At 31.6% G+C, this 11,376-nt stretch overlaps 1 protein-coding gene across 1 annotated transcript; it reads left to right on the top strand.

The window, feature by feature from the left end:
• The first annotated feature begins 562 nt into the window (after window positions 1-562).
• LOC127120242 (uncharacterized) lies at window positions 563-9,890 on the top strand. The gene is made up of 4 exons (XM_051050653.1): window positions 563-1,278; window positions 9,370-9,459; window positions 9,587-9,654; window positions 9,751-9,890. The coding sequence occupies exons 1-4, from the start codon at window positions 661-663 to the stop codon at window positions 9,881-9,883; spliced, it is 909 nt and encodes a 302-aa protein (XP_050906610.1). The 5' UTR covers window positions 563-660; the 3' UTR covers window positions 9,884-9,890.
• The last annotated feature ends 1,486 nt before the right edge of the window (window positions 9,891-11,376 follow it).

Genomic DNA, 11,376 nt, shown 5'->3' with positions numbered 1-11,376 from the left:
CTGCTTGCTCAATTGTCAAAATGGCTTCCATAAACTTTAATCACAACGATGATTGAAGCTCTTTTATTCACTTTAATCTTTCTCTTCTTTGAAATTTTTATACTATTTCATTTTTTTCTTTCTTTTATTTATTTTCCTTTTCCATTTCTTTTACTTTTATTTTTGATAATGTGCCATAGTTTTCAATAACGTGGCATTACTCATTACTCATGTGACATGACACATTTCTATGTCATTTAAACTATCAACCATCTTCACCCAATCACCGCTCATAAACACATCCCGCCTTCCCAAAAACTCATTGACGAGAAGATAGATAATCCATCACTTTGCTCATTGCTCTCGAGAAATGTATTTGGATATTGTATTAAAGTAAATGAAAACGGTTATTATTTATTGGAGGAAAATTTGTATGGTCCCTCAAGAAAATTTGATGTGCTGCACCGAATATATAGTTGCAATAAATTAATTTCGATTGGGATAAGTTTTTCATGATGAGCCACTAAACAATAGTGACACATGCATGCCTCATAGATATGGGGTCCCGTACAATCTCATCCATGGTTTTTTTTAGCAAGGTGTTAATAGTGTTATGCGTAATTCACGAGCATATATAGAGTTCATATACATTGCTTAGAATATTGCAAACAGAAAAACACTATGGTGAACATGGTGACAGTTGCTTGGTCATTGATTAGTTGGACAATGAAAAAGGCTGGTTTTGTGGAGCCTTGCACAGTGGAGATAGAGGTAGGTACAGTTATGAGATTCTGGATTCCATCTCAAACCATTTCAAAATCCACCAAACCAGCAATTGTTCTCCTCCACGCCTTCTGCGCAGACGGGCTTGCGAACTGGATGTTCCAAATCATCAGCTTATCCAAAAACTATGCTGTTTACGTGCCCGACTTTATTTTCTTTGGCGGCTCCACGACGGATAAGCTGGACCGGTCACCGAGTTTTCAAGCCGAGTGTTTGGCGAAGGGGTTAAAGAAACTGGGAGTGGAGAAATGCGCTGTGGTTGGACTCAGTTATGGTGGAATGGTGGCGTTGAAAATGGCTGAGTTGTATAGCGAGCTGGTTCAAGCAGTGGTTATATCTGGCTCAGTTTTGGCTATAGAAGAGTGTATGGTTAGTAGAGCAGTGGAAGATATTGGGTTTTCTTCTTGTTCAGAAATGTTGTTACCATCTTCTACTGACGGATTGAGGACACTTCTTTCTGTTACTGTATATAGAAACATTCATTTTCCCAACTGTATGCTTAGTGACTTTCTTCAGGTTTGCATTCTACTTTTTAGCATTATGTTTCATAGACACTCTAGAAAAACCATATATATATATATATATATATATATATATATATATATATATATATATATATATATATATAAAAGCTAACTAACTATTAAATATACTAAATGTTTCAATTGCCTTGTGTTGCAAGTCACTTACTTGCAACATAAAAACTCCTCCTAATTCTTATCAGTTAGTTTTCTCATTCCTATGATCTCCTTTAGGCACTCAAATCTATCTCTCTTCAAATAGTTTGGTGAATATATTTGCAAGCTGTAATTCAGTTTTGTAGTATTTTACTTTTAGTTTGATGTTATTCACTTGGTCTTTCAGAAAGTGATATTTTCTTTCAATATGTTTACTGCTACCCTGATGCATTGATGATTAGCTAAAATAATTGTTGATTTGATATCATCCAACAATTTAATCTTCATTGTTTCAAAAGGATCTTCACCTCTTCCAACATCATTTATAACCAAAGTGCTTCATTGGCTACATATAAAATTGCTACATACTCTTTTTGACAAGATGATAGATCCATTATCCCTGATTCTACATCCCTTCTAAATTGTATGCATAATGACTTTCTTAAGGTTCACATACTTCTTTTAGCATTATGTTTCATAAACACACATAAAAAAACATACATTCATTTGACCATCCACATGTTTTAAATAAAGATTGCGGTGGCCTAAAGATTTTCACGATTTTGATAGGTACAGTTGTTGTCTTATTTATCATGGTCTCGAATTAATTATAACATTAATATAAATTATTTTCTATGATTTGTTCTTTCAATTTCTATTTCTGAAAACTTCGAATCTGGTAATGATGCTTTGTGGTCCCAACGGTGTTTTGCGGCCTTAAAAGCCTTTTGTTGATGTCGTAATTGCATTGTGTGTGAATTATTTTCTCAACATAAAAATTGTGAATAAAAGTATCAACATCTTCCGATACCATTTTCTCACAATTGTTTTGCGATTGCGATAACATACCGTTTTTAAAATCTTGGATCAACCAACCACGAGATAATGAGTGTTAATTAATTATACTACATTGTAAACAATGTTGAATATGTATTTAGTTTATCGTCTTCCTAAGAACTATTTCAAAAGAATTTCAATAGTTTCTATGATTTAAAAAATGATTTGTCAAAGTTTGTTTGTTTTTTAATTTAAAATAAAAGAACCTAAATTGAACTTTGATGGTTAGAGTAGAGAAAATTTGTTGGAGTTAGATTTCATCAACATAATCTCTTGTTTGATCGTGATAAATAATATGCAATTATAATCAACTACTAATATTATTACCTATCACTCTATAATAAATTAATTATCATATTATTTAATTTATTTAATATTAAAATTAATTTAGAATAAATTAATATAGATTAATATAAATAAATCAATTTAAATTGATTTTATTATCTTATTATAATTTTATAAAAATATAAAATTAAATTAAATTATTTATTTTTTAGTTTATTATTTAATATATTTATTATTTATATAAAAGTAAAGTAAAATAACTAAAACAAAATAAAAAACAAAAAACAAAACTGGAAGGACCGCTCTTTCTTTCATTGGGCGATGGCTTGCAACATATAGATGGAGTCGTCCTTAGAAAATTATTCCTGCCATCCCCCAAATTATACATGATATACCTATATTTTCATATTGCCCAAACTACCTCTATTGAAAATTGAATGAAAATTTCGAACGAAATTTCGGGTAGTCTTAATAAAATTTTCGGTACAATTCAAAATTTTGGATGGTACATTTTAAATTTTCAGTATATCGGATATTTCAAAATTTTCAGTTTGTTTCATTAATTTCTAGAAATTTGAAATTTACATGTGGCTATCGGAAATTTCAACCTAAATGAAATTTTCTATAGGGTTATTTTTTTAATTTTTTGGACATTCAGGATTTTGCCGACAATTTTGTATGACTGTGATTGCACCGAAAATTTTGTATGATTCAAAGTAAATGCAAAGTTGTATAAATAAGAGGTCACGTGTTTGATAAAAACATCTCAAAAACGGTCTCTTCCTCAAATTTTAAGTAAGGAAGAAGTGTACTTTAACGGAGCTTCACCTCCCGTAGAGTTTCGGCTTCCGGATGGCACCACATCTCTCGCCAGCCTGACGTCCAAGTTGAATGAATTATTGTCTGATACTGAAACTAGGAAGATGGGAAAGATTGAGTTTCGTGAAGATTGGATTGATACTGGCAGGAGGGTGAAATACAACTTTATTGAGTTGAAGACCGACGAAGATGTGAAGAAAATGTGGAGATCATTTCGCTGTAGAATAACAAAAGGGACGATCGAGTTAGATGTTAGGCTTTCAAGATCCGTTTACGACATAATGAATATGTTGAACCATTTTGCAGTGTTTAGGTTTTTCTTATTTATTATTGTTTTCTTAAGCTAATGTTGATGTTGCATCTGTATTTCAGTTAATGTTGATTGAAATTCTGGTATCAGATATGAGATGTCGGAGGTAATGTCACGACACTAATATCTGAACAATACAAATAGGATAAAAGATAAAGAACTGTAATGCAAGAGACACAACCAATTGTTAACCCAGTTTGGTGCAAACTCACCTACGTCTGGGGGCTACCAAGCCAGGAAGGAAATCCACTAAATAGAATCAGTTCAAAGACTCTCAGTAAACAACACAAGTTACAGTCTTTTTCACCTAATCTCTACCCGTGTGACTTCTACCTAAGAACTCTTAGATATGAGACCTTACTCACTCCCCCTCAATCACAGCAGTGATATTAAACAAGAATTACAATGAAAAGAAGACACTCTTCAAAGACACACACTTGATCTTACTTAACAGCTTCAATCAAGTAGACACACACTCATGCTTAAAAGCTTTGAGTGACAAATTACAACTCAAAAATCAGACCAATTCAATCATCTATGGATGAATTGAATGGCTTACAATTCACACGACCACACAAGACTTAAACCCTTATTCTCTCTCAACATTTCTTTCGTTATTTCTTTCGTTATTTCTTGTGTATCAAATCAGGTTTTCCATGTCCTTTTTATAGAAGCATTTGGCTGGGCTTGGACATCATAAAACCCTAAAACTAATTTCCATTCATATCTTCTCATGACAGTTGATTAGATCTCTTTGGAAAACAAGTTAATATCGTTGTAATTACTGATTGATAGCGTGTTCAATCAACTCATCAATCATACACAGATTGCCATTAAAAACGCAATCACATAATACATAACATTCAGACTGAATGTTATGTATACAGATGTCATGACATCGGGTCTGACATCTCAGTAAAATCCTGCATAATCACATTTTAAACATCCAGCAGGTACAAGATATCTTATGTTAAGACATCACATGTGACAACTTGTGAACACTCTTGGTTTTACCAAAATTGCTGCCAACACCTAGAACCAACATTGATGTTTAAGTTATGTCATAAAAAATATTATGCAATAAAAAGTTATGATGAAAAAGTTTGAATAGTGTACAAATAATACATAATATATGAAATCCATGATATACAAAAGATGTCTAAATAGGCCCCCACAGGCTATGTGTGCAGCCCGAGATAATCTAGTATAAACCTCACCATTTGGGTTTATCAAACCCATGATGTTATCCATAATAACTACAATCATCTGGAGGCATTGTTGGCATCAGCATCAGTTGTAGGAGGCGGCATCAGCACGTCATCAACAAGTACCCCAACACCAGGAGGCCCCGCATCAGGAGTAGGTGGGATGATGTGAGGGTATGGTACAGTGAGATACCACTCTAAGTAACCATCCTCACACTTCAATGGGTGTTGAACTCTAACTGCCGGATCTCTAATAGAACGACCAGAGCTAATGAAGTTACTCTGAAACCATCAATCAATGTCCGCATATGATATATATATATATATATATATATATATATATATATATATATATTATATATATATATATATATATATATATATAATATATATATATATATATATATATATATATATATATATATATATATATATATATATATATATATATATATATATATATATATATATATATATATATATATATATATATATATATATATATATATATATATATATATATATATATATATGGAATTGGTCGTGTGATACTCTGAACATAACCATACTATCGCAGACACCTCTCATGCAAGTGTCTAGCAACCATGGTCTTCCACTGCATATAACCTGAATATAATGACGACTCCTCGAACTCACGGTGGACTATATGACCAGTGTATGGTGTCCAGATGACATCATCTATAGTTAGCACATCGAGCCTTCTTCTATACTGAACAACACCACTAGGATGTGTATGTCTGACCTTTCATCTCTTCGCCCGTGGAGACCCCACTAGGCAATGTTGCACTCTCCTGCCATAGATGTTGGGAAAATGCTCGTATATTCAACATTAATATCAAAACAGAGACATAAGACATAATAAATAATAAATGCTACTCGTAACAATTAAATAAGAAATCAACAACAACTACTAATATAAAGTATACATGTAACCGACTCAAATAGCCAGCAAGTTGTTTCATCTCAAAGACTGTCACCACTCCAAGGGTTGTATACAGAAGTGTCAACGCAACACACCCCTAGGCCCAACTGGTGTCCTCGAGCCTACTGAAGAGGCACATGTATCGGGCATCAATATAAACACCATACTTTTCCGTAAAGAGAGTACATGCTAATATATGTAGCATGTGCGTCCTAGCGGCAGCCTCATAACTCCCAACTGCTACAAGCTCGTCGTATGTCTTCCGACGCCAAGACATATGAAGATGTGTGCCTCTATTGACATCAAACTCTTCTTGCACAGTCGCATCAGACACTTCCAAATTATGTGTAACATTGTGACATGCAAGGGACATGCTAAGTATGGGAGATGTCCAGAATCTGTCGCCGATGGGGAGATGGAACAATGAAGAGATATCATCCAGAGTGATAGTCATCTCCTCAAACGGAAGATGAAATGAAGATGTCTCATTATGCCATCTCTCAACAAAAGCACTAAGTAGTGGAGCGTCAAGCATGGTGAGGGAGTAGTGGGCAAAATCAAGTAGTTGGAAGTCCTGTATAATCCAGCTAACCTGCTCAGGCATCGGAATCTTGGGGAAGTCTTTCATCTTTGACTAGTGTGATGTCACCTTCGGTGTGGGACGCTCATGTGACAAACAAATATAAACAAACTAGATTTAACTTTCATGGCACAATAATAAACAAATTAGAGTTAAACATAAAAGACATATAGCTCTCTTTTTCATAGTCGTAACACCACATGGTCAACATACTCGGTAAGCATTGATCGGTCAATGGATTCTCCAAGGAATCCTCCATCGATGTGCACAGAGGGCTTGATCGAAGGAGTTGTAACCTCAGTGTCAGTAGTAACAGATGGGACATAATCAGCAACATCAGCATTTGGTTGGACCATTCGAGCAACCTCCTTAACAACCTCCTTCACAACAATTGGATTTGCAACCTCCTCAACCATGGAGCAACAACAGCATTTGGCACCACCTCATCTCTAGGTTGTTTTACTGATCATATCGGTCGGCACCGAATGCTATGAGGTACCCAGAACTGACCATGTTCAACCAACCGCTTCCGATGTGAACCGGTTGGGGTCACTCGTCCAGTCCGTATTTGGAAAGACTTAGCCTTAGCACCCCTGACAACCCTAGTCTGGTCTACCGCTCGATTAACAACTCTTCCTGCAATAGTGTCGTCTATGCCTCAAATTTTCAGTATAATTACTCATTATTTTTTAAATTTTCGATATCGCCACAGCAATTTCAAATTCGCGTCTCTGGACTATAAATTTCAAAAAAAATTAAAATTTTTACATAGACAATACCATTCTTCATACGCGATTGGGGTGTCAGGTCTAAGTGGGGATGTCAAGTTAAATATTTTGTCCATTATTTCACTTGGTCCATTAAAAATTGAGTTTTTTTTTCCTGAAAACATAATAATTTGGTATGCACAGGAAAAAGCATGGTATTTTAAAATTTTAATTGAAAAAACATGGTACTAGGTAAAAATTCACTTTTTGAGTTCATTCATATTGTATATTGTGGGAACTTTTATTCTCTTCTATTATTAATATATTATTTTTAAATTAAAAAAATTCTTACATATTCATCATAAAAAATTGGATAGAGTTACTAGAGGATTCAAATTCAAACCAATCCAAATAAAAAATAAACATATCAAAAATAGTAAAAAATTGTAAATTAGATGTGTTTGAATGTAATTTTCTAAAAACCGTTTGATTCGGATTGGATTTCGAATATTAATTTTTTAAAATCGATTCAAATCGAATGAAATCGCATATATTTATTTTTTTATTTTTTTATTTTTTTATTAGTATGATATGTCCTGCTAATTTATTATTAGATGATACCTATTTTTCTAAATATTAATTTTTAATTTGATTTAATCTATTTATTTGTATTATTTTATTTGTTTCGGTTATCTGTGATTATTATTATTGTGTAATATTAACTTTTAATATAGAATATGTTGTATATTATATCAAACTTATTAAATGTTAATATTTTTATAGTAGAGAAAAGAGGAAAAGTTCACCTTATAAGCGTGTCTTGTCTTTGTTTCTGTAACCCTATATTTTATAAAAAAATATTAACTTTGTCTTCTATATTTTTAACTATTTTTTTAAAATTAATTTTTATTTTGTGTTCCGAAAATCTTTGTAAAAGAGTTCAGATCATCAATTTTTTTAACATTTATTTATTTTTATTTTGTATATCGGAAGACTTTTCAAAAGAGTTTCGGTAGTCAATTTTTAATATTAATTTTTATTGTGTACCGAAAGACTTTGCAAAAGAGTTTCGGTAGTCAATTTTTAAACATTTTTTAACTTTTATTTTGCGTATCGGAAGACGTTGTAAAAGAGTTCCAGTAGTCATTTTTTACTTTTATTTTGTGTATCAGAAGACTTTGTAAAAGAATTTCGGTAGTTGGCGTTTTAAAATATTTTTTAATTTTTATTTTGCGTATCGGAAAATTTTGCAAATAAGTTCTGATAGTCAATTTTTAACATTAAATTTTTTGTGTACCTGGAAACTTTGAAAAAGAGTTCATGTAATCGACTTTTAAATATTTTTAACTTTTATTTTGTATACAGGAAGATTTTATAAAAGAGTTTTGATAATCAATTTTTTTTATATTCTTTATTATATTTTTTAAATTTTAATAAATTATTTATATGATGACACTTTGGTTCAGAAAAATATTATGTAGGGGTAGAAGAATAAATGATGGGGTATGAGATAAAAAATTTAGAAAATGGATGAAGCACTTACCGTGTAAATTATTTCTATACTGTCAATCAATGACAATCATGTATTTTGTTAAGTCATTCTATAAATTTTAAACTTCTTATATGATTTGACACTTTAAAGTATTTTGATTAGATATATGTGTAATATTTTTTATATATCATTAAACTCTTTATAATATTAATGTAATTTGAAAATTTAAAAAATCAATCCAAATCAAATTGCATGAAATTGGATCAGATCGACAAAATTTTTAATCAATCATCCAAAACTGAATCGAACTTCGAGTAAATTGATTCCGACCGCACCGCGAATACCCTTAAAATTACTATACAATAAATTGTTTTGAAAATCTTTCAAATTTAAACAAACAATTAAATATTATAAAATAAATGATATTAAATTATGAGTTAAAGATAAATTACTCAACTTGTAAAGAATGATAGAGAAATTGTTCCCTTACAACTAAAAAATAAAGAAAGGAGCAAAGAAATCTCTTTGTTTAAGACCCGTTTAAATGTTAATTTTCTTTATGTGACAGCGCATTAACAAATGAAAAGAAGTAACCTAATAAAACATATAAGATTGTTGCTTGTATATATACAGTTAGAAAGATCTAATATATAAATTAACTTTTGCTTTATATTTATAAATTATATTCAAATTTATAAAAAATAAAAATTAACAAAATAGAGATATAATTAAAAAATAAAATCCTTTTGCAGGTGATGTTCTCTAATAGAAATGAACGAAGTGAGTTATTAGAAGCTTTAGTCAATAGCTACAAAGACATCCACATCCCAAAATTTTCGCAGGTAAATTATTTTCATAATTTGCATTTTAACACTCTTTTTTATGAGATATACTAAAACTCCTACCATATATTTTCTACTTCTTCCAAACCTAAGTTTTTATTATATTCACACAAATTTCTCTTTGCAGCGAATACATCTTTTATGGGGTGAGAAAGATAAAATTTTCAAACCGGAGATTGCACACAAAATCAAAGAGTAAGAAATCTTGATGAAATCATTGTTAGCGTTAATCAAGTTTGTTAAACTTTATACTAATCAAGTAATTAATTAGTACTGATATATATATGACAGGAGGCTCGGAAATAACACAACAGTTGAAGTAATAAAGAAAGCTGGCCACTTGGTTAATCTGGAACGACCTTGTGTTTATAATAAGTGTCTAAACAAGTTTCTTTCTTCTGTTATGATTGATGAAAAAAAATAATCCAATTCACATATATATATATATATATATATATATATATATATATATATATATATATATATATATATATATATATATATATATATATATATATATATATATATATATGAATATTTCAAGAGTGTGTTTGATAAGTACTTATTTAATAAGTTATTATTGTGCGAATATCATATTGAGTTGAAGAGTTTAACATGTTGGATTGTTTTGATCCCATTTTGTACCAGCTACCACCAGTGTACAGGAAAGGTTTCTTAAGGTTGTTTCCATCTTCACAATCTATATATACTGTTCAAATTTACAACTTGTTTTTATTTATTGGATCATATTAAATATACATTAATAATGTTTAATTGAAAATTACGTTTTCGAATAAAAATTCATGTAGTTGAGAAATGGTGCAATCACTTGAATTGTACACCATTCATTAAATGGGATATCTTATATATGAATGACGATTATGGATGTTTCCTGATATTTCGGCGTGGAATGCGGGAGATCGTCTGATGACATCACATGGCGGGCTGCAACCCCTAGAGTGGATCTAATGTGGAGCTCTAGAGCAATATTACGTTGTACCTCTGTTGCTTTGGTGGAGTGATTTGGACTTGTGATTTGACTTCCTCCTTTTGTGCAATGACACGACATAGAACAGTTGTCTGCAAGGCTTGTCGTGGTGTGATGGAAAATTTATTAGCAAGTGTACTGGTGTTGTTATCAAAGTAATAAAAATAAATTTTTCTCCACATGGATTATGAACTTTAAACAAGAGATGTTGTGTGATGTAAGTAAAAATAGTAAATTGTGGTTTTTTAAGATTTCTTTTTTCAAAAACACAAGAAAAGATTTTTATAACGATGATGAGAAAAGTGGTCAAGTCGCATTATCATAATCCCCTATTTCTACTTGATTGATGAAATACGCACTAACAGACATGCGCTGACTACAAAGTTACACGGAAAACTAACTCTACCACTACACCCAATCTCTTGGCGTGTAGCTCACTAATCTAGGCGTCAATTGCCTGATCCCTCAAAAATGTGAGGTTTCACGTTGAGGTACTCACATAGATGCTAGAACCCTTTTATGTAGGCCTGAGAAAGGGGTAAATTTACAAAGGGGCTAAAAATAGACAGGCCAATATATGGCGTTTAAACAAAGTGAAAGGTAATTGGAATCCATTTTTTTAGAATGTAATGTCATACATAAGGAAACTACAACCAAGATAACAAACACACATGTAGTCCTCTAGAGCGGGAACAACGACAACCCATTCATTTGGGTTTCTGTAATGCGACCAATGATTAAAAGAATGTGGCCCATCTTGATTTAAATGAATTGATCGTGATCCAAGATAAACAAGTTCTGCAATGTCCTTTCTTTGACAAAATAGGACTATCAAGGGCATATCGAAGAACTTCACCCATACTTGTCTGCCCATATAGAGATTCAATCTACATTAACATTTGACATATTTGTCACTCTCCCTTAACAAA

Source organism: Lathyrus oleraceus, chromosome 2, assembly GCF_024323335.1.
Source record: "Lathyrus oleraceus cultivar Zhongwan6 chromosome 2, CAAS_Psat_ZW6_1.0, whole genome shotgun sequence".
NCBI classification, from domain to species: Eukaryota; Viridiplantae; Streptophyta; class Magnoliopsida; order Fabales; family Fabaceae; genus Lathyrus; species Lathyrus oleraceus.
This window is presented reverse-complemented; position numbering and strand designations above follow the sequence as displayed.

Excerpts from the sequence above, each read along its gene's own strand:
- LOC127120242 (XM_051050653.1), top strand. The coding sequence starts at position 661 with ATGGTGAACATGGTGACAGTTGCTTGGTCATTGATTAGTTGGACAATG. Across the intron at positions 1,279-9,369 it reads TGCTTAGTGACTTTCTTCAG|GTGATGTTCTCTAATAGAAA; the intron begins GTTTGCATTCTA and ends ATCCTTTTGCAG. Across the intron at positions 9,655-9,750 it reads ATTGCACACAAAATCAAAGA|GAGGCTCGGAAATAACACAA; the intron begins GTAAGAAATCTT and ends TATATATGACAG.